General features: G+C 43.0%; 1 protein-coding gene across 3 annotated transcripts in view; it reads right to left on the bottom strand.

Moving 5' to 3' along the window:
- Positions 1 to 24,607, bottom strand: part of LOC147730783 (uncharacterized) — a 200,598-nt gene that overhangs the window by 61,051 nt on the left and 114,940 nt on the right. For all 3 annotated transcript variants that reach the window (XM_086958631.1, XM_086958632.1, XM_086958633.1), the window contains 3 exons: positions 3,575 to 3,642; positions 3,354 to 3,456; positions 1,672 to 1,788 (listed from right to left, as the gene is read on the bottom strand). In XM_086958631.1, the coding sequence (XP_086814757.1) occupies positions 1,672 to 1,788; positions 3,354 to 3,456; positions 3,575 to 3,642 (288 nt within the window). The remainder of the gene's footprint in view (positions 1 to 1,671; positions 1,789 to 3,353; positions 3,457 to 3,574; positions 3,643 to 24,607) is intronic.

Genomic DNA, 24,607 nt, shown 5'->3' with positions numbered 1-24,607 from the left:
AGTAAAGGTCGGGCTGCCGCCAGCTCAGTAATAGGTTCCAGACCCAAATCCAAACGTAGTGGGAGCAAAGGTGTGCTTTGCGGGAGATCAAACAAATGCCGCATGAAAGAATGTTCTGCTTTCATCAGGTTACATGTGTTAGTATGTCCCCAGAGCTCGGCTGCATATAAGGCTGCAGACCTGACCTGTATTTTATATATCTCTAGGACAGGGGAAACCGGTTTAAAGGATGAGGCACTGCAGAATCTGCCTATGCCACCCACTATCTGTGCTAATCTCAGGGAGGATTTAGAGACTGTGCTATTTGCATAGCATCAACCTAGCTCAAAGTAGGGGATGTGTGAATGTTTAGAGCACCTCTACCAGTCAGAGTCCTTGCCTTTTTGCTGTATATTCCAGTGCCTGGTGCCAACAGGAGTTCCTGAAGAGAGTAGGAGTGCACATTCCTCACAGAATTTGAGAGCACATTCCTGTCAAATGAGAAGTCAAACCTAAATGATCAACCACACATTTTTCACAGTTCGTTTCATGTATACACACTCTTGTTTTATCTGAGCCAAGTGCGTGTGGAGCCATTGATCTTACCTTAACTAAACTAATACACTTGATACTTTTGTCAAGTAAAAATATACTCCTTTAAATCCACTACTATGCGTCCAGTGCTTTATTCTTGAGCTGGAAAGAGCAGCATCTTGACTGCAGTTGTTGCTCAGAGGCACAACAGCTGCTTAAGTTCAACATGGGTGTGAAAAAGACAAAGATACTATTGGATCTGGGCAGGAGCAAGGTAACCATCAGTACTGATAGAGGACATGGAAGGCAGTGGGACATCCCACTCCTTGTATCCATTTAATACTTCTTCCTTCCCATGACCAGCTCTCTCCAGATTCTTACCCTTCTCTTAGTCACTCTAGTCAAGTAGTCCCATCCAATATGCCCAGTCCTCACTTGATTTCATATCTCTTTTGGTCTTAAACCTTCCATGATGTATTGGCCTTAGCCAGCCATGCTCATGGTCCCAGGTTTGATCTGAGCTTGACCTTCTGTTGCTACATATCTCCTATTGCAGCACCACCTTCATAGCCTCACCCGTCCTGTTGCCTCACTCCTGCTATTGTCTGACTTTAAAACTTTACTTGTTGATCGCATGGCTTCATCCATCCTATGTCATAACTCCTACCTTGGCCCCAACCCCTTTGTGGTGTCATCCATTCTGTTGCAATGTGTTAGAAGTGGCTTGCATTTCCCAATGCCTCAGCCTCCTAATAATGGAGGTCCCCACTAGACCTATATGTCGCCTGGTACTGTCCTGATTCTGGATTAGCACTATTGTGCACTCCTATTCCTGTATTCTTACTAGGAACCTAAACACACACAGTTTATAGTACTTAATATAATTATATGTGGTGAAGTAGAATGGATTTCTTTTTTCGCAGTAATAATAATATTAGGATCATTCAATTCAATCTTTTCTTTTTTTGTCATCTTCTGTCATGAAATAAGGTGAAAAAAAGCTTGAATTGTATGATTCTTATATTAATATTTCTATGAAAAACCCAGTGTACTTCCTCCCATATGATTATATTAAGTACTATACACTCTCATGTGTTAATGTCAATAATGGCAACAGCTCCCTTCGGTTATCCCTTCTTCAAGCACGGCTTCACTCACTTCACTGATGGGGCTCTGGGAAGTGGCCCTGCTGCCTGCACTCCCTTGACGGGGCTCCTCCATGTCCTCCTCAGACTCCACTCCTTCATGGTCAGACAAAGACTTCCTTGGGCTGTTCTGTGTGAAGATTAGTTCATTTATATAATGACATTTGCATAGAACGTTAAAGCAAAACAATCAAATAAAACGGCACAGAGGAAAACACAAAAAGTTACATTTAAAATGCAAAATTGTATTTATCTGCATTAACGGCGGGGAAGGTCATACCCAGGAGGAGAGCCTCAATACAACTGTCTTTTCATTTCCTGTATACTTTTCATTAATATATATATAAACTATACGTGCTGTGCTACCAAATATTGACCACCACAATATTGTGGTACAAAAATATATCAAAAGGGGTGCCCATATAGGGATATATAGATTTACTCTTCCTAACTCCACATATGCGTACCATGGACAACTATCTATCTATCTATCTATCTATCTATCTATCTATCTATCTATCTATCTATCTATCTATCTATCTATCTATCTATCTATCTATCTATCACCAAGGTACATATATGTGGAGTTCGGTATAGAGGGGCTTAACTACAAGTCCTATGCAACACTTTTGCACTGTCATGCGTCACTTATTGTGACGCAACGGTGGCGTAACCAAGGTGCCAGGTTACTCCCTATTTACAAAGTGAGGCATCTAGGCAGATGCGTCACCTTTTAAACTCCTGCGCCACATTATACCTGGGTCAGGCATAATGTATGCAGGGTGGGCGTTCCCACGCCAGAAGGTCTCGTAGAGACGACGCAGTGAAATCTACAATATTTCACTACACCACATCCAGGCCGCCACTGCGTGAAAACCTTACGCCTGCTTGAAGCAGGCGTAAGGAGTGACACAGTGCAATAAGAATAGGCCTCCCCCATTTATTGCTAGAGTTGCGTCAGGTTTATGACACAACTCCAGCAATGCATGGTGTTTGCACCAACAGATATGTCAGATTTTCTGACGCATTTGTCAATCCTTGTCAATCTGTATTATAAATATGGAATATCCATGGTGGCATAAGGGGTTCTCTCGCAGGCGCAAGGAATCCAGCGCATCGCTGCTCTAATGCAGTGATGTGTCAGTTTCTAATAAATAAGCCCCAGATAAGTGTGGATATTTTATTTTTTAATATTTTGTTCAAATTAATATGTGCCATCGATATGGTTACACACCACTTGCATGGTCTTTAATTCTACCCATGCTTTCTTGCACAAATTTGGCAACAATGTGGTTTATTTAATTCCGAAAGGCAGGAAAGGAGCATAGTTGCTGAGGTGTGGTGGGCCAAATGGGCTCCGCTATGTTGTGTTTTTTGGAACCCCTGGGCAAGAACAGATGGCGAATACAGTTTTGAATTAAAAGAATCTGTCTCTATTATCTTATGCTCTATTTATTGAAATCGGCTTGTGACTAAAATAAAGAGAAGAACCATTGAAGAAGAGTAAATGGCGTAAGGGCGTGGGCACAGAACCTAGGGGACCACGAGATGACCTTCTACCAAGCTTATGGGGTTGATGGCAGATGTGGATTATTTTCTCAGAGAGAGTGTAGAAGACTTGCCTGCTATGTGACTATATCATCCCCTTGAAGTCCGAGCAACATACTTCACTAAAGGATGCTTCAATGGACTTACCCTCTCAGCAGACGCAACGTCTCCTTCACTTTCTTGGTGCTGGTCTTTTACGTCTGCCTCCTGGGGATCCTGATGGGTCTCGACCATGAGCTCTGGAATCTCCCTGTGAATATCAGCAGACAGTTAGTGTAGCTAGTCTTAAACTTCTTGAATTGCTACACCACTCTTCCCCAACCATCTTTATGTCCCCGAAAAATCCAGAATCCCAGAGCACCACTTACGTAGAGACAGCGGTCCTCCGGAGCGCTTCAACCCTCAGCCTCCATCTTCGGCCCACACCCTGCGCGCCCTGAAGGGACAAGTCAAGGTGTCAGAGGCAGTATGAGGGGCACGGGACAGCAACTATCCTTCACCCGCACCTGCCCATCATTGTGCTGTCTCTAAGGCCTTTGTGACAACCCCAAGAAGATATTGAAGCTCCCTAGCAGCTATGCTTCCTTAGTCTAGCTAGTACACATTTGGATGTGGCGCTACAGGCTGACAACAGTGATCCAGACATGGGTTACGAACAGCAAACATGTATCCACACTAGCAACAGTCTCATGAATATTCATTGCCCATTATGACACACATGCACACTGGAAACGAGTTAGCAAACCTTGTTTTATGGAACAGAGAACTGAACCGGGAAGTGCCAGGTGTTTGGTTAGCACAAGTGAATCCGCAGCGTTTCTGGAGTTCAACTTCCCAGGGTGTGTGCTGCTCTGAACTTGACTGCAGAACCGTGTTTGAAGTGTATCGGGAAAGAACAGCAAGTAGACGAGACAACACGCGAAGGACAGAGAGACAGTCCATGAGTGAGGGCTTGTTGAGAGAGCAGGTGGAGAACAAACAAAAACGCCTTAAAGAGTTCCACATAATTTGAAATTATAAATGTAAACGAACAAAAGTAGTGCCAGATCCACCTCAAAATAGTTTGCGCTTGCTGCCCAAGATTCCAAAGACAGAGAAAAGAGTTTTACCATATTGGCAGATGAGTCCAATGTGGGAAATTAAGATGCCCTGATGAGAGCCCACAGAGACAACAGTGATGCTTGAAACGCGTCGTTCATCAGCTATTAATTAAGCTGAATCAAACAACGGATCAAGATAAAGGAATAGAATTAATACCTTATAAATACACAACAGCGTTGAATTTAAAATAAGAACTCTCCCTCATTTTTTGTGTAACAAAAAGAGTTGAATCTTTTGTGACACACTCCAGCAATGCATCATTTTTGGGCCTACAGATACGTCAGAAATACTGATGCATCTGTAACTCCTTACGACATGTAAATGTCTGCAAATGTAAATACTGTAAATATGACGCATCATTGGTGTAGCAAGAAGGCGCAATAAAAAGTGGCGCATCGTTTTTTTTCTCGCAGCGATGCGTCTTTTTTCATAAATGAGGCACTCAGGGTATGACATTGTCATTCCAGGAGCAAGAACACAGTAACATGGATCCGTACAAAAAATGTGTAAACACAAAAGTATCCATCACTAATGAATCTACGTTACCTTGACGATATTCTGCAGTCATTATTGTTGCAGCCCTATAGTAAAACCTCACTACTGTTGTACCACACCCAAATAAGTAGCACTTCATGGCAGTATGTCTGTAATAATAAAGTTCCAGGAGCTAGACATAGTTTCTAGCTTCTCTGGCAATTGTCCAATAAGAGAGTCCTAGCACTTATCAACACAAGTGTTTTCAAGTGAAGCAGAAGGGTGTTTTGAGAACAGTCATTTAGTCTCTCCGAGACTAGAGTGATACTGTATTGTATTATATAGCACTGTATTTTAATTGCATCTACTGCTGTGGATAGGTTGTATGCTACTCTGCTGCAGTGCCATAGATGGAACACTGAGTGTCTTTCTAGTGTGCTACATATGTAGTTTATGATATTGTGCAGGAGGAGCACAGATATGTACTTATTGTGTTTTTATCAGCGCACCTATGCGTTAATGACCTTCTTTTGCACGGTAGTACTCCAGATGTTTGCATGAACTCTTTCTTTTAAGGTAAGGGGCTCTGCGGACTTTACTCATGCTAACCAGAAGTAAAGTGCTGGGCTCTCCCTTAAAAACACACTGCAATTGGCAGACTCCTGATTTGCACATTTAATTTACTTATACGTCCCTATTAAATGGTCATAGATGTACCCAGGACCTGTAAATTAAATGCTACTAGTGGGCTGCCGCACTCATTGTACTAACCACTACAGTAGGACTGTAAAGCATTACTAGTTACAGTTTAAAGAGGCCTACCCAGTCACAAGTAGATAAAGCTGAAACCAGGTTGCTCCCTTCCTTTGTCCCTCTAGTCAGCATGACTCCAAACCCAATAGAAGGGGGAGCTGCCCCAGAACCAGTTTGGAGTGACCACAAAGGACGGTTTGTCTATTATATTAGCCACAACTCTGGGTGTGCCCAGGAAGCTGACTATGGGAAGAAAGGTTCTGCTATCTTGGACCTAGGTAGGGAGGGACACTGTGGAATTGTTTATAGTAAAACATGCAGGAAATGCTGTAAAAGTGGCTATGGTCACCACTGTTAACTCTTACCTTATTGGACATGGTGTGGCCAGTAGTTACCCCTATCCACAGGCTGACACTGGGCATTAATGTTGCATCCCCAGTACCCTCCTCAGAACCCTCCTGATCCTGAGAAGAATCAGAAGAAGGACTGCGTTTCTGTCCGAAGAACCCAAAGAAAGACTGTGCCTTCCTGTCTTAAACCCATCACCCCAGACATTACTCCCAGGGTCAGGTGGCTGAACTCCTGTTTGAGCTATAGGACGACAACAAGCCTCCAGAGGTCTTTTCCTGCTTTCCAGGTGGCCAGTCCCAACTGAACCTGACCTGGCCCCTCTCTTTACCTCTGTGGGAGTGAGTAATGACCCCCAAGTACTGTCCCCAAGTTCATGGAATCTTGGCTTTGCTCACAGCGTACCAGTCCCTGCCTAATTGAGAACTTCATGGGATTCGACGCAGACAATCGAGACCAACCACCTTCATAGACGGCTTCATCGAACTTTACACCGACCACCTTCATCAATGGCCTTGCCGGATTCGACGCGGTGCAGGACCTGTGAAATAGCTTCCCCAGACTCGACGCTAAGGGGTCGATTCCGATTCGGTAAACAAAACGTCCGTACAATTTCCATCTGGAGCCATCGCCGTACGATTCTTACCCGTCCATCCGATTCGCGTAGTACGATCTGAATTGTCACGATCCATACGTATTGCAAGGCTGAACAGTTGACCGTACGACTCGTACACATGCCGTACGACCCGACGAGTATGATCCGGACCGGGGGATGAGGACACGATTCGTACGGTCCACGCCAGGTAAGGGCGATTGGTACGGAAAAGAACACAATCACTTACACACCGTATGGTGCGTACACCCCATGGTAGCAGGGGTACGGTGCGTACCCCTGCGATCATGGGGTGTACGCACCATACCCCGCGATCGCAGTGTGTACGCACCGTACACCCAGCGAACATGGGGTACGGTGCGTGTACTCCGAGATCGCGGGGTACGGTGCGTACACCCCGTGATCGCAGGGGGACGCACCGTACCCCTGCGATCATGGGGTGTATGCACCATACCTGGGGGGGCCATTCCATACCTGTTTCCGGGCGAACTCTGCTTTTATGGCTGTTTTCAGCTCCCGTAGAAAAAGGGTCGTACGGTGCGTACCCGACACGAATCGTACTTGCCGGGTCGGAAAAAGCAGCCGCGAACCATACAGATGTCGAGTACAGCGGGTTCCGAGGGAGATTTGCGCGGAGATTCGAGTCGTACGGTCTTTGTACGATTCGTACGGAGTCCTGTTCCTGGTACGAATCGTACTTCGTCGTACGTACGGGGGTCGTTGCAGTGTACAATTCGTACAGGAAAAACGCTCCGAACGGCTATTCAGATCGGTTTTTCCCGAATCGGAATCGACCCCTAAGGAGCCTTTGAGCAGCGGCTCCCTGTTGTCATCAACCCTTCCTCAGATCCAGTCCGTTCACTTAAGACATTCTACCTCTATAAACATTTTTAAATGAGAAGGTAACTTTGTGACCGGGACAAACCTGGTCCTTGTATCCATCCTACGTTCTATCAGCGCCAGCCTTAAATATTACCCTTGTCCCAGTTCAGCTTGACCGGCTACTCACTTTTGCAGCTCAGTCATTTTAGGCGCTATTTTGAAATACAAACTTCAAAAATTCATAACTCCGGCTCTACTAATTGAGTTTTTGTCTTTTTGGTGTCATTTAACTTGGTAAAATATTCTCTATTTTCCTAAATTTGTTTGGGGTTTTTATTGTATAATGCTTTCACTTTTTTACAGGGCCTCTAAGTTAAACCTGTCTGCTGTGTATCATAGCTACCAAGGGCATGAGCACAGCTTATTTTGTTACGTTTGTGATTCACTCTGACAAGGAATGTAATTATAAGTTGAGGTAGGTTCTCACCCACTAAACTAATACTCTAATTCCTTACACTATGGGATCGATTCCGATCCGGTAAAATGCGCTCCGAATCGTCGTACGGAGCAATTTTCCCCGTACGAATCGTACCCGTACACGTCCCCGTACGTACGACGAAGTACGATCCGTACCAGGAGCCAAAGACCGTACGAGTCGTACAGGACTCCGTATGACTAAAATATCCGTACGAGTCTCACTCGGAACCCGCTGTACGTGACATCGCTACGGTTCGCGGCTGGTTTTTACAACCCAGCAAGTACGATTCGTGTCGGGTACGCAACGTACAACCCTTTTTTTTACGGGAGCTGGAAACAGCCGTAAACGCATAGTTCGCGCCGAATCAAGTACAGAACGCCCCCCCCCCGGGACGCGGCGTACCCCCCATGATCGCCGGGGTACGCGCCGTACCCCTGCGATCACGTGGGGTACGCGGCGTACACCCAGCGTACATGGGGTACGCACCGTACCCCATGTACGGTGGGTATACGGTGTGCACCCCATGTACGCTGGGTGTACGCCGCGTACCCCCCATGATCGCAGGGGTACGGCGCGTACCCCGGCGATCATGGGGGGTACGCGGCGTACGGTGTGTATGTGATTGAGCGCTTTTCTGTACGAATCGCTCTTACCTGACGCGGACCGTACGAATAGCGTCCTGATCACCCGGTCCGGATCGTACTCGCCGGGTCGTACGGTGTGTTTACGAGTCGTACGGAAACGGCTACGAATACGAATCGTAAGGGGGATTTTTTTTACCGGATCGGAATCGAGCCTTATGTGTGAATGTGAGGTGAGAATGGATGTACGACGTTACAACGCGTACTTTTACAATGCGTGCCGTTACTACACAACTTTTACAACGCAAGTCGTTACAACGACTTGCGTTGGGGGGTGCTGGATAGTAAATATTTTAATTTACTATTCCAACTCCAGTCCCCGTGGATAGTAGGGAAGGAGTTGGATAGTAAATTTAACTATTTACTATCCTGGAGCGCCCCCCAGCGCAAGTCGTTGTAACGACTTGCGTTGTAAAAGTTGCGTGGTAACAGTACTGCGTTGTAAAACCTTAGTTGTAAAGGTTCTTCCCCGGTGAGAATGAGTGAGGTATTAGGCATTCAGTCCTAGGCTAGTGTGTCGATGCAATTAAAGTATATGAGTGTGCTGTGGCATATACAGGGAGTGTCTTGTTGTATATGTATGGAAGAGATTACTCTTACTTCGTTTCTTCAAGTCTGTAGCCACATCTATGCGTGGATGGAGGTAAGAGAAAGTTTTGAGAAGAGACAGAAGTATACAAAAGCATATATACCATCTGCGAAAATGTCTTAATCCGATGTGAAATACGTCCTGTGGTGGTAAAAAAGTGAATAGATTGATTATGTCACTAGCAGTGGTAAATGATCTGAGATTTCCCAGGAGTGTCTGACAGCAACCCCTAATAAAGGGTATTACACACCCTACTATCATGTATGCTCTGATGTGTTAACCATGGAGTAAAAAATCCCTAGGGATTACTGTCGGCCAGCAATTATATACATTTCTATGACTCCTCCTAGGTGCGGTAGAGATCAATCCATAGCACCGGATGCTGCACAAAGCCATGGTTAATCCATTTCATTCAAGTGAGAGTCACCCAGGTGTGGGATACATCAACCAATAATAATTGCCATTATAGGACCAGTAGGTGTCATGAGAGCTAGCCCAAGACAGACAGATGAAAATTCCAAGGATAATAGAGAGGAAGAACTGCAGTCTGAGGAAGTGTGGCCTGTGGGTGCCGATGGAGGACCCAGGTTACACTGGACACGAATGACATGGTTTGCACTGAACACAGGCAATTCCTTTCAATTCAGTTCATTCATTTAGCAATGGTGCAGCTACATATAGTTGAAGGTAGTGCTTTTAGACAAGCATATGTACATCAAATATATTTTAACTAAGGTGGGATGCTAACCCAATAGATACAATACCACAACCACATTTTATGCAATGAGCACTGTGAGAGTGATCACATCCTGTTCAGTTCAAATTAGTCTTAACAGACTGAATGGTGTGGTCAGCATTGAGGCGTGAAACATGGGTGCTCCAAGAACACATTTCAATTCTGTAGAGCCTTAAACAAGTTAAATATGTATAGTAAATGTAAAGTCAAATACACTTTACGCCACGTGCACAGTTAACCTAGACATGTGCAGATCAGATCCGTTGTAGATTTTCTGGCCATCAAGAATCTCCATGAGTGAAAAAGAAGTAGTACAGCAATAACATTTTCTCCTGGGGGCACTGTTTATAGAAGGTCCGGCCCTGGCAGTTCTCCTGAATTCCAGGTGTTTTTATATAGTCCTTAACTTATCTGTTAGAGTGTTGTGAGTGTTAGCTCTCTGTACAGATAATGTGATGCTACCAATGCATTTCCTCTGGTAAGCAGGAACCAACTTGGAGCAAAGTGTGCTTCCTCTGTGAATGTCTTTGATGTTTTCTTACTTGAATAAAAGCTTAGCCATTATTGATGACATCATGCACTGGGCAGCATCTTAAGGTCACTGAGAACTTTAGGGGTTTAGAGATTATAGTGTAGCCATCGTAGATGCCTTGCAGAGCAGAATAGGTATCACAGTTTCTTCTTGCTCCTCACAAGTGGTGGTTATGTCTATTCACTCTGTCATCATCTTGGGAAAAGTCCGGTCTGTGTTATGGTATTACAAATTGCTTTAGAAGGTTTTTATTTTTTCTAGAAGAGAGTTTCAGGGTCTACCCACTTGTACAGAGAAGGTCCCATCAATGTCTTCACATAGGTAGGCAAGGCCAACTCTGATGTGAGCTGGAGTAAAATGTTTTTTTCTGTGAACATCTTTTGAGGCCTACTTGAATGCATGTGGGGATTCTGCCATTGATGACCCTATGGATGATACCGTGGGCCTTTAAAGTTGAACATATAGTGATCAGTAGATAATTGCATCAAGAGAGAGTGAGAAGCAATCCTGTGGATGAATGTGTAGCAGTGGTTGTGCTGAAGTATTATGAATTCTTTGTAGTCATGCAGTAATGATAGACAGAATGATACACTCTGGTAAAGTCTGGTTCCATAGTCAAAGCATGACATAACATATGCATGGTGTAAAAAGAGCTTGGAGAACCAGGGACAGGCTGGAGTCTATAATCACTTTGGTCAATGTTGGTGGTGCTCCAAGTTTCTGAAGACAGAATAGCATGGGATAATACTTCTTCAATCTTTCTCCCTAATGCAGGAGTTCCATTTTAGATGAGTTAGGATTAAGGCGGCCAGTCAGCATGCATCCATTGGTCGATGGTCTGGTTGGTCCAGATCCTGTGGAGTTTGCAGTTTTAGGATGATCAGAGTGTTTCTGGGGTAGTTATAGTATGTCAGATTAAAGGATTATATCATGCCCAGAAGCTGGCTGAAGTAGACTTTAAAAGGAATGAGGCATCAATTGATCTTTGGGCTGTGCCTGCCTTTATGACAAAAGGTGATGATGTTAGTGGGGAAAGAGATGAGAATGCATGATCAGTCTGAGAGTTACGAAGACAGCTAGTCATGGAGAATTTGTATTCTGGTGAGTTCCTACAGTCTCTTACATGGCAGCGTTGGTGAGCTGTGTAGAATGTGATTGACGGGTCTTAATTACATGCCACTTGCGTAGCCAGGGCATCACTTTTAATATGGGAAAAAATGATGTACTGACGGCACAAGGAGCTTGTAAATAAGCCCCTTAATCCCTATGGTGAGCCCGACTACTGCAAAGACTACATAAAGGGGCTCATTAGGATTGCGGTACATTTAATGTTTATTGTAAATGTTCTTGGTTTTAAGAGAGAAGGTTTGTCAAAGAGATGTCCAGACTGGGAAGATGTTCTATTCCTGTATTTGGATGACATACTGCTGTGTTTAGTGGACCCCAAATACTCGGTACACATGTTGCTGGTGATTCCGGATGCGTTTGACTCCTTTTCATGGCTCAGAATTAACTGGAACATTTCCATTGTATTTGCACAGTTGAAGGAGGAGAGGGACTGGACCAAGCATTACCCCCAAAGTGGTAGCCTAGAGGTTTTAAACGTCTCATGATTTTCATCACAAAAGATCGAGACCTGTTAATAGTGGAGAACCTAGGGAAAATTCTGGATTCCTACACAATTGAGGTGGAACATTAGAAAAGGTTAGAAAACGAACAAATGGGTTCCCCAAAGACACTGATAATAGCGCGGACCACTAGAAATATAGCAATTTAAAAAAGAACAACCCACCTCCATAAACACACTCCTGAACGGAGTTGTAGGCCAAAATTAACATCAAAAACACTTTGTTGTAACAGAAATATCTATTATATTAGAACTAGAGATTGAGATATTTTCTTTTACAACAAAGTAGTTCAGATGTTTTGGCCAACGACTGTCAACCCACACCCAAAAACATGCCCTTAACACCTTCGATGCTTGTGACAAGGTCAACTCGTCATGGGTGTTACCTGCGCTGTGCGTTTGATGAGTTGACCTTGTCACATACAAGGGATTTTGAAAATTGCAGCACAGCACGGGAATATACAGCAGCAATGATGTGGTTAAACCGAGTTGTAGTCATGCTGTATTTACTCTGTGGGCTTCAAGCATGCCCACCATTTTTCATTCGTTCTTTTGAGTGCTGTTCAGAAATCGTTGCTTTTAAGTGGTGATTTGGTTATATTTGTCCCTCCTTTTATTGTTTTGCCCAATCCCATGTAGACTGGCCCTATTACATGTCGTGTTACTCTTCTGGTCATTTGATTTATTTTTTATTTCAACTGATGGCTTTAGTTTACAAACAATTATGACTTTATTATTATAAACACACACTTTCCCTCAATTCCTTCTGCTTATGTTTTCGTAATATTTTTGTTTTTGGTATTTCAAACAAAATGTGCTTAACTGTTGTCATTTATAGTTCACATATACCCAGAATTTTTCATTTACAAACACAGCTACCCTTGAATGCCAAGGCTTATTTTCTTTGTTTCCTGCTCATCTCGTGCTCTTATCTTGACACATTTTCTGGGCAGTTAAAGACCGAGATCAAATGTCAGGGGTTTTCTTAGGGCGCCTGTTCTGTGCACCAAACTCCTCCCGCATGTTCATCCTCTTGGGTTAGAGTACCTACCTCAACTCTGAGAGTCTGGAGGATGCCTCCATTTCCACTCCTCAGCAAAACGCATCAATCAGCTTCGCTGGAGCATGCACGGTTGCTGCAGTATATCACACGGTGCGAGGGTTGCTTTGTTTTCTGCGCCAGAAGCTTGAATGCACTGTATCTTGTGTTCCAAGAATTTCTGTGCACTGCGTTCTCTATACCTGGGCTGTGACTGTTGTAATGAATGGATGCTCTTCAGATTGGGGCAGATGATGGCCAGGAGTGAGCGTAGCACAGCTGCTCTGAGTGTAATTGAGTGCCTGTTCATGTCCATTGAGTACTGGCTTGCAGTACTACTGATTGATGGCATGACTGCAGCTTAAAAGGGCATGCACTGTCCATGAACTCTATGGAAGACTGAAATTGGTTTGTTTAGGAAAACAGGACAACATGCTCTTCCTATCACTGGGCGACAACTGGAAGTATCTGGGGTCAGACTTCAAAATGTTGCAGGGTACTTTTTAGTAAAGCCCGTTTAATGATGTGCTGGAACTTCTGACAGTGAATAAATGAATCAATTTTGATTGTAAGATTAGATAATTTAGGGATACAGTGTTTACATGTGATCACACCGGTTACTCTGGTTGGAGAGGCCGAGTCCGGGATTTGAATCGAGGTCCCCTGGATCCCAAAATCTAAAATGTGTTACTAAATACAGTCCTACCACCTTGTACCGTGACACCCTATCATCCCATGAGTGTGAAGAGAATTGTTGTTGCTTCTGAAGGAATTGACTGGGTGGGCCCAAATTCTCCCATCATTAGGTGATGTGAGTCAAAAATGTTAGCACAGATTTGGCACACTGGGCTGGACACAGCCACATCCAACTGTACCAAGTGAATTGATATCAAACTCAAATCATAAATGAAGGATGCGTGCAGCTTCCCGTTGGACAACCTTTGACTAAATGATGCACCAAAACATTATTTTCTCCCATGAAAAACACAAAACACATATATGTATGTATTTTGGGGGAACTGTACACACTTAAGAATCACTACTGTCCATTAAACCGGATCTATGACAGAATATCGAAAGTCAGAATATCGAGATACAAAAATATCGCAACAAAAATATCGATGTCAACAATATCGACATCGTATCTACAACAAGGTAAGTACAAAAATATCGAGAAAAAAATATGGATGTCAAAAATATCGTTTTAAAAAAATACCGTTATTTTTCATTAAAAACAATATGTACAATTAATTAAAAAATACTTAAAAATATAATAAATATAGTTAAACATATTTTATATTATTTAAAATTAATGAGTATTATACATCATTTAATAAAAAAATTAAACAAATACATATAACAGATAATATATATACTTACTTAATAATCCATTTTAATAATTATGTAAATAACTTCTAAATAATTAAAAATATTATAAATTACAAATTCAACTATAAACATAAAATAATAACATAAATAAAAATGTTATAATTATACAAAACAAATTTTAAAAAATTAATTTACTTTTAATGTTTCTAAAATAATTATATACTACATTAAGTAAAACAAAACAAAAAATATTAAATAACAGAGGAAATAAAATACTATTCCAACTCCCCAAAAAAACAGTAGGGAAAACGTTGGATAGCGTAGGGGTAAAAATTACTATTCCCACTCCAGAGAGTGCAACAGTAGGGAAAACGTTGGATAGCGTAGGGGTAAAAATTACTATTCCAACTCCAGAGAGCGCAACAGTAGGGAAAGTGTTGGATAGCGTAGAAGTAAAAACTACTATTCCAACTCCAGAGAGTACAACAGTAGGGAAAGTGTTGGATAGTGTAGGGGTAAAAATTACTATTCCCACTCCAGAGAGTGCAACATTAGGGAAAGCGTTGGTTAGCGGGAGGGTAAAAATTACTTTTCCAACTCCGGAGAGTGCAACAATAGAGAAAGCATTGGATAGCGTAGGGGTAAAAACTACCATTCAAACTCCAGAGAATGCAACAGTAGGGAAAGCGTTGGATAGCGTAGGGGTAAAAATTACTATTCCAACTCCAGAGAGTGCAACAGTAGGGAAAGTGTTGGATAGCGTAGGGGTAAAAATTACTATACCAACTCCAGAGAATGCAACAGTAGGGAAAGCGTTGGATATTGTAGGGGTAAAAATTACTATTCCAACTCCAGAGAGTGCAACAGTAGGGAAAGCGTTGGATAGCTTAGAGGTGAAAATTACTATTCCAACTCCAGAGAGTGCAACAGCAGGAAAAGTGTTGGATAGCGTAGGGGTAAAAATTACTATTCCAACTCCAGAGAGTGCAACAGTAGGGAAAGTGTTGGATAGCATAGGGGTAAAAATTACTATTCCAACTCCAGAGAGTGCAACAGTAGGGAAAGTGTTGGATAGCGTAGGGGTAAAGATTACTATTCCAACTCCAGAGAGTGCAACAGTAGGGAAAGTGTTGGATAGCGTAGACATTAAAAATAACATATTTATAAATAAATTTATATTTTAAAATATTAAAAATATTATTTATTAAATAAATCTAAACTATTTACAAATACAAATAAATAATTATTAAAAAAATAATTACCAATTAATAATTAATATCCAATAAATTAATTGCCAATACACAAATATAAATGTCATAACTACTTAATTACATATCAATTACTTTACACACTATTCCCCTATGAGCGCACAACAAACACCAATATTAAAATAATACACTTAACATAATTATCAATTAAGAAATATAAATAAAAATTAATTAGCAATTAATACATATTAATTATCAATTAATTATTAATTAACAATAATATATTACCAAAAACAATTAATAAAAAAATATTACTTAATTACATTTAAATTACTTCCCACCCTATTACCCTATAAACCCATAACCCGCTACAGAACATAATTATCAATTAATCAAATAATTAAAATGAATTACTAATTAATAAAAATGAATTACCTAATAATTAATAATTAATTTAATATTCCTAATAAATTACTAATTAATTTACTATAATTAAATTACTTCCGACCCTGTTCCCCTGTAAACCCATAACCCGCTACAGAACATAATTATCAATTAATCAATTAATTAAAATAAAAAACGAATTAATAAAAAATAATGACCTATTAATTAATAATTAATTTATAATTCCTAATAAATTAATAATTAATTTACTATAATTAAATTACTTCCCACCCTATTCCCCTGTAAACCCATAACCCGCTACAGAACATAATTATCAATTAATCAATTAATTAAAATAAAAAACGAATTAATACAAATTAATTACCTATTAATTAATAATGAATTTATAATTCCTAATAAATTAATAATTAATTTACTATAATTAAATTACTTCCTACCCTATTCCGCTGTAAACCCATAACCCGCTAGAGAACCTAATTATCAATTAATCAATTAATTAAAATAAATTACTAATTAATAAAAATGAATTACCTAATAATTTTTTTTAATAATTCCTAATAAATTAATAATTAATTTAGTATAATTAAATTACTTCCCACCCTATTCCCCTATAAACCCACAACCCGCTACGGTACTAAAACACAAAATGTACTTAAATTACATTAAAAAAAATAATACATATTAAATACATATTAATATACATAAAAATCATATAAAAATCGATATTAGTAACATCGATATTACAAACATAGATATCAGTAACATCGATTTTACTAACATAGATATTAGTAACATCGATATTAGTAACATCGATATTACTTACATAGATATTAACAAAATCGATGTTACTTACCTTCGATATTACTTACATTCGATATTACTTACCTTCGGTAATACTACTTCGATATTATTGTACTTCGATATTAACAATTCGATATTTTGACTGCCTACCACTTGAACCATCAGTACATAAATGGTGAAACATTTGTCATCCATACGATATACAGCGCCTAGAGATGTCTCTGCCTAGATGCGCTATTCAAGTGTGATGCTGATTTACCAGTGACCCCCCCAGGATCTGAGCAGTTTGGGCGTTTCCAGATTTGGAGGCCGACTGTGGCCGTCTTCTGATCGATAGAGCTGCTCAGAACCTGTTGTAGGAGGTAACAAACAGCTGACCCAAGAAACACTGCATGTAATACAATTTTTGCTGTATCTCTTCTGTGGGTTTTGAGCACGCCCACCGTTTTCAAAGGAAACCAATTTTTTGCACATTCTAATACTGTGGATTTAAGTTTTGAGATTATTTTAACTTCAAAAAATCAAATTGACATAGGAACAGGGCAATGTGAAATATGTGATAATTGTAATGAATGTTCGCAGACCTGTGGCTCCTAATGTACAATAGTAGTTTTTAAAGCAAATTCTGTAACCCAGCCCTTGATCTGATGTCTGTCTCAAATACTGTTTTTGGCTAAACACTTATATGGTCCAAAAGGCGATACCTATTGACTATTTCAATGGTTGTTTCTTTTACAGGAAGAAGAGGTTGCTACTATCCCCGATGGGCAAAGTACAACTTAACAAAATGATCTATCTGCCAAAATGTCTTTATGTTTTACAGAACACGCCATTCGAGGTTCCCAAACGTTTCTTTTGGCCGTTGCAGATGTAAAGCGAGGCCTGCTGTGGGGTTGGGGACAACAAGGATTGCCTGAATGTCCCTTACTAGAAAACCTCTGTGGAGCCTCTGTAGAATAGGCCACCCTGACCTCTGCCTGTACTATGAGCAGCACAGCCAGGTGGTAAATGACTGGGCCTTCTTCTCTAAGCAGCATCCCTCCGTGATGGCTAAGCGCCGATCAATGGATCTGGAAGGATAAGTCCGATGATTTCGTCAGGACTAGTGAGTCTTGTGACCCTACACCCCATAAAGACCAGCTGGGGAAAGATATGTACTTCTGTGCCCAAAGAAGAGGAGAGGAACACCAGATATCAAGAAAAGGAGACATTCTTGCGCAGGAAGACAGTGGAACCAGCTCACTGCAAAGTGTGCCACCTTAGGCGCCAAGAGGCAGGCTCACCATCAGGAGCAAAATGAGCCCAGAATCAATCAATTTAGCCCAACAGGAGCTGAGATGTCGAATATGAAAAGATTTGACCTTTGACCACCCAACGTGAGTGCCGCCAAGTACCCCCGGGTGGGCCAGTGCCCAAAGGTTGATGCAAAGCTTATTAATAATTCATCCTACGGGGGAATGGAGCATGCTTTGGGCCCCCTCTCCAGAGCTGTGTGTAGCCTGAGGACTCCATCCCCCGGACCAGTTTATGCAAAGAAGGGGCCCAGGACCACATCCCTGAGACCTTGATGGCAAAAAGGAGGAGGAGTGCTGTCGCCGCCCACACCACGCAAGAGGAGAAAGGTAAGGCCCCATATGGAGAACTTGGCAGGGGATCGACTTCGCGGCCCCACCTTCCCCACAATGGGGGTGAACTTCACCTGCTACTCCTACCCATGTCTTGGGTGAGCAGGGTGGCCACTGCAAAGACAACACCTGGCCCACATGGAGCGGGCAGGGAGAATACAGTTGCCGGCACCCGTGCCGGTAGAAAAGGAAGTCGTTCAAAGCAGTCCCAAGGAAAATGCAATTCAGAGCTCGCAGGTGGGACCGGGCACCCTCAACAAAAGAGCCCAAAAGGAAAAAGAAGTTGCAGAAGGCCAGGGGAGCAAAGAAAAGCCACGGGTCGAGCCGCTCATCTAATATGCATGCCCCTCCTGTGGGGCTGAAGTTGCACAAACTTCTCTTCCTTGTGGTGGCCCCAGGATGGCAGAAGCACAACTGTTTTAAAAGATGAGTTGTGGCGACTGCAGGAGTACAGAACCGAGTCCCCCAAAGGATTTTAAAAGGTGACCCTACATCTCCAGAGTCAGGGAAATTATGACAACCCACTGTTTCAGCCTAACTTTCAAGCACAGTCCTTTATTTGTAAATGTATTGCTGAAAGTGATTTTTCATAAAAGGTTGTAATGCAGTATTATTACTAATTATTAGAGAGGAAATATGGTTACTGATGTCAGTGATAGAGAGGTGGAATATAGCATATGGTATTTGGTCTTTTAATGTGGTAACATTGAGAAAGCCAATATGCCTGCTTTATTTAAAGTGACACCTATCTGTATTGTAATGTACTTTATGGTATAGGTGGGGGTTAGTGGTATGTGATCTTTAGGGGTCAAATGTGATTTCAGAGTGTCACCAAGGTATTTCCAAATACCTTATCTATATATTTGTAAATTACAGCACAGTATTGAGTAGTGTGTGTGTGTAATGAATGTATTTTTCCTTTCGTAAAGAAAAAGCACTGACTGGACAATCATTTACTGAGTGTTATTATTGGGTATCTGTGAATAGTGATTACTAGCCCACACCACCTCCCCTGAGTAGGCCTTGGACTGCTCAGCTTTGCTACCCTGAGAGATTCAAGCGCTACAATGGGGTGCTTGGTTCCCAGAGACTGGGTAATCACGGACCAAGTACTTGAGCAGGCCTCACATCCAGCACAACTAGTAGCCCGGTATCCTTACAATGTGCAACTGCACAAAGACACAACTTCCCAAAATCCCATCAGGAGATTTAATAGACTATCATTATGAGTCACGAAAGAGTGAAGTTTTGCAAGCCTAAGAAGACACTGCTTAGCAATAGAACATCAGAAATTACTAACTGACCCAGTTGCAACATAGCAACTCCAGGAAGATGTAGGTTTACAAAATGCTGACTAATCTCATAAATGTTTTAACTTTCAGAAAAGTTAAAACATGTGTAATGAAAGCGGATTTGCCTGATATATCTGCCAGCCATTGTTCAGAGGAGCCATCCCCTTCCCCTGTGGTGCCTGCACCAGAAACAAAATCTAAATCCAAATGAAGGCCTTTTCTCCTGCTTGTTCCTCCTCCTTGTGGCCTTACCACATCCCGCCCAGACACTGCAGAAACCTTTTACTTGACCTGCAGCCTAATCACCTGATATTCTGCTGGGGAGATGTCCTTGATGATATGCAAAACATGGAGAAGTCCTACATGCCCTTTGGTCTACTTACCTCTTGACCAGGATACAGAATTGCATCTAGTGCCTAGCCAGTGCAATCACCCCTCGGGTGAAACCTGGACCTTTCTTCACAAGCTGTGAACCCTGTCTCTCTTCGAAAGCTGAAAGGGAACATCTGCATTGTTCCTTCCGGACAACAAGTTAAAGGATGAAGTGTTGGGGTTAGACCACGAGTATTTGAGACCACTGTATTATTTTAGTATCTGGTCAGCCGGTGCAGGTCTATTAATAACTACTCCCACTACGTAGCCACAGTCGTCAGCACATTGTGCCTTCCTGGCAGCAGTTCTATAACTAATTAGTTTACACTAATCTCTGAAACTAAGAAGGATGAACATTTGGGAAAAAGGCAAGATGAAAACCTTGCTTGTCTAGGCCTTATTGGCTCTGATCGCATTTCAGATACCTGGGGCCTCATCTACAAGAAAATCGTGCAGCGCGACAAGCCATTTAGCTGCACCATGCTGCGTAATTTTCAAAGCACAGAGATGTGCAGTATTAACAACAATATGATGCATCCCGGTGCTTTCCCAGGGCTGGCAAACCATTGGCTGCCGAGCGCCATTGCAGGCACCCTTGTGTCATTTTGCAAGGGTGCCTGCGCTACTGGGATGATTGCGGGGAAGGGAGACCTTCCTGCACAAAAACAACCATTAATGACGGGCACCACCCTACCTAGGGGGCGTGGTGCCTTTAGAGGCAGCAAAGGGCCGAACAATGTAGGAATCCCTTCCGGGTCAAAAGACCCGGAAAGGGAATGAGGGCTAAGAGCAAGGCATGCCAGAAATGCCTCCCCGGAAACGCGTCATGTGGGATCCTCCCAGGATCAGGAAGTGGTTGGGGGTTTAAAAGCCTGAGAGGCAGGAACATCGCCCTCTTTGTCCCCTCGCTTGCAGTAGGTCGGAGGTCGCAGAGGAAGTTTTGCGCACAAGAGGGCCGTGGCTGGCATCGGCGTTTGTGAGCAGTAGCGGTCGTATGACCTTTGAGCAGGTGAGAGGGCCTCACAGTGGGACATCGGGACATCTGGTTTGCAATCGGGAGCAGGGGGGAGGTCTGTCCGCAAACTGTGGCTGGCTCTGCTTGGGAATGGTTCTGCGTGTTGATCCGCCCGGCGCGGTCCTTTATTAGGTCGAGGACTGCGTCGCACTGTATAGCAGTGTGGGCGGAACTCCGAGATTTAATGTTTCTTAGTTAGGGGGCTTGAACTCGCTCCTCTTCTCCATTGGCTGGACTCGTAAATGCTGGCCAGCCATTGGAGGAGAGGGGCGTCACTCCCTTTAAGCCACGTCTTTTTCGGATTCGGGGGGGGTGTTTTTTGCGTTCTTTCTCACCGTGACGTCATCCGTCACTCAACAAAAAGCACACCCCCGATTCCGAAAATGTCGGAGCTTTGCGACAGCCATTTCTGCCCGACTGCGTCCGGCCCTTGCATCCATCCGCTTGCTTCCATGAGCCTCCTTCTAAAACGTTTATGTGCAGACAAAATAACATTGTCCCCGATGTCTGAAGTATTACGAAGCCGGACTGAAAAAGTAAATGTGAAATTTCCTTCTATTTGCTGAGGTGCGCAATTCTAAAATTGGTCCCCAGTGTCAAGGTAGAGATCCTGTTTTGGAACAACCTACACATGGTTCTCATCAGCGCCCGAGCGATGTAATTGCCGGTTTGGTGTTTGTATTGGGACCGGGAGGGGGCACGGTGGGTTGGCAGTGGGGGTGGGCGGGCTGCAGATGAAAAGGCCGGCGGTGGGGTAAGCAGGGTGGAGGCTGCAAACGAGGGTGGGGTGGTGGTGGCCGGCTGATGCATGTGGGCAGGGTTTAGCAGGGCGGTAAGATAGTCGTAGCCTGTCTCAGAGGCCTCCGTATAGTGCAGCTGACGAGTACTCGGGAGAAGGGACTCCGAGTGAAGCTGCAACGAGCCGTTGAGGGCCTGCCGTGAGAGGACGGTAAGTGCTGCCGTGAGAGGATGGTGAGTGCTGCTGTCGCTGGTGTCTGTCAGACTCCTCGTCAGACCCCGAGCAGATTCGGGTGTTGCCACTGAGCGCACAGTGCGTATTTGAAGTAGGCGAAGATTACAGTAGAGCAGAGTACGTGTATGTGTAGGACAGGACATGCCACACGCACCTTCTCTGTAAGATTTATGCTTACATGCTGTGTTAAATTCATTTTACTCCTTTGTCTTTTATGTTCTTGTATTCTCTCTCTGTTGTGTTTTCATCTATTGGATTTATCATTTTGGATGTTTTCAGCCCATCTCCTAAGAGGTTTCATTTTCCTCATTCCACATCTATGCATAACTCCTGCCACCACATTTCTTGTTTTGCATTCTTCCCCTCAGCTTGTTTGTTTTTGTTTTTGTTTCCTAGGGCCTTTCTAATGCTCCTGTGTGTTGATGTTAGTCATTGGTTCAGTCTTTCTTCATGCAATTCTGCCGTTTTTTTGGCTGACAAGCCTTCGGTATATCACTCACATGAAGCAGATTTTGAGGATTCAGGTTGACCTGAAGTCTATAAACACAGTAAACATATAAATATGTTTCGCCTATGCAAATTTCAAGAAAGTTATTTTGCAACTCTATAACTTATAGAGCCCTCCTTCCACAAACCTGCAGCAAATTTGGGGGTTAAATCGCTACCCACATATTTTTGAAGGATAGCTTAGATGTAGGTCGCCCACCAGGGAGAGAAGGCAGAAAGATACACACATACCCAATGAAAAACATTTGCTAAGGGACGTTAAAGTGGTTTACTTAGATTTAGTAACCAACATATGTAACATATTTACCTAAAAAAGCGTAATTTGAAGTGATGCTATGGTTACAGTCCAAACCTTTGAAAATTGGTGGGGTGAAGACTGCGAGGGGTGTTCGCTGACCTTCATCTGATCTCCCTGTTTTCAGAGCCCAAAACTATGCCCTTTAACCATGGTCAGCGCACACTGGCTACCATTTGTAGCCTTGGGACACATTCTACACCCAGATCAAGTTTTGCAGTACCCTGGAAGGCCGGGGTGTGCCCTACAGACTATGGTTGCAGGGTGTTGCGTTTGGCCATGCTGTGTGCCCAATAAACCAATATCTAGTTTATGCTTGCCGTGGCCTTTGCCCAAGCATTGTGCTCATTACCCGGTACACCCTTACTGACTGGACATGGTCTTGGTGCTTGGTGGTAGCTCTGCACTGTTGTAACTCAGTGCGGTGTTTTCAGCTTCCATGGGAGGCAGCATCGGGTACTTTTGGTGGTTCTGTTGGGGTTGTTAACTGTAGTTCCTGAGCTGCTTTGACAAAGTCAATTCTCAAAAGCCACACCCAACCTCAATGGCTCATGCCCAAACCCTATAGGATCACACTTTCAAAACATTACAAGTTTGCCAGGCCTTTGTAGGCCAGTGCACCTTCCTGTCTCTCTCACACTCTCTCTCACACTCTCTCTCTCTCACACACTCTCTCTCACACTCTCTCTCTCTCACACTCTCTCTCTCTCACACTCTCTCTCACACTCTCTCTCTCTCACACTCTCTCTCACACGCTCACTCTCTCTCACACTCTCTCTCACACTCTCTCACACTCTCTCTCTCTCACACACACTCATTCTCTCTCACACACACACACTCTCTCTCTAGCTCTGCACTGTTGTAACTCAGTGCAGTGTTTTCAGCTTCCATGGGAGGCAGCATCCAGTACTTTGGTGGTTCTGTTGGGGTTGTTAACTGTAGTTCCTGAGCTGCTTTGACAAAGTCAACTCTCTAAAGCCATGCCCAACCCTAATGGCTCATGCCCAAACCCTATAGGATAGCACTTTCAAAACAGTGCACCTTCCTGTCTCTCTCACACTCTCTCTCACACTCTCTCTCTCACACTCTCTCTCTCTCACACTCTCTCTCTCACACTCTCTCTAACACTCTCTCTCACACTCTCTCTCTCTCACACTCTCTCTCTCTCACACTCTCTCTCTCACACTCTCTCTCTCTCTCACACACTTTCTCCCTCACACCATCTCACACTCTCTCTCTCTCACACACTCTCTCTCTCTCACACACACTCTCTCTCTCACACACACTCTCTACTACTCAACATTACTCACTCATAATTAGTCACTCTATAATACTCACTCTTTACTACTGAAACTAAAAATACACTTTGTATATGTAAGGGTGTGGCTGTGCATGTAAATGTGTGTGGCTCTAGGACTCTTTACTGCTCACTCTCTCACTATTTAATACTCACTCTTTCACTTTTTACTACTCGCTCTCTAATACTCTCTTTACTAATAACTCTCTCCTACTCACTAACAACTACACACTCTACTACTCTACTACTTACTCTGTGTGTGGGTGCTAATGCAATAGGTCTCGCATATGCAAGAGATTAAGCTATTGGCAATATAAATGACAATGCCATTTATTTATGATTAAAAAAAAAAAATGTCATGAGCAATGCCAATAGCTCTACCTTTAATAATGCAGAGACGATTGCATTGTAAATGCTTGTTATAAGAATGTTTGTGGGGTGATGGGATCAAGGGCCGGATTCCCCTAAGATGCCTGGAGAGGTGTGGCCGCGAACTGCTGCTTGGCCCCGCTTGATAAGGTACAGCGAG

The sequence above is a fragment of the Lissotriton vulgaris genome, chromosome 2_1 (genome assembly GCF_964263255.1).
Source record: "Lissotriton vulgaris chromosome 2_1, aLisVul1.2, whole genome shotgun sequence".
Classification (NCBI taxonomy): domain Eukaryota; kingdom Metazoa; phylum Chordata; class Amphibia; order Caudata; family Salamandridae; genus Lissotriton; species Lissotriton vulgaris.
This window is presented reverse-complemented; position numbering and strand designations above follow the sequence as displayed.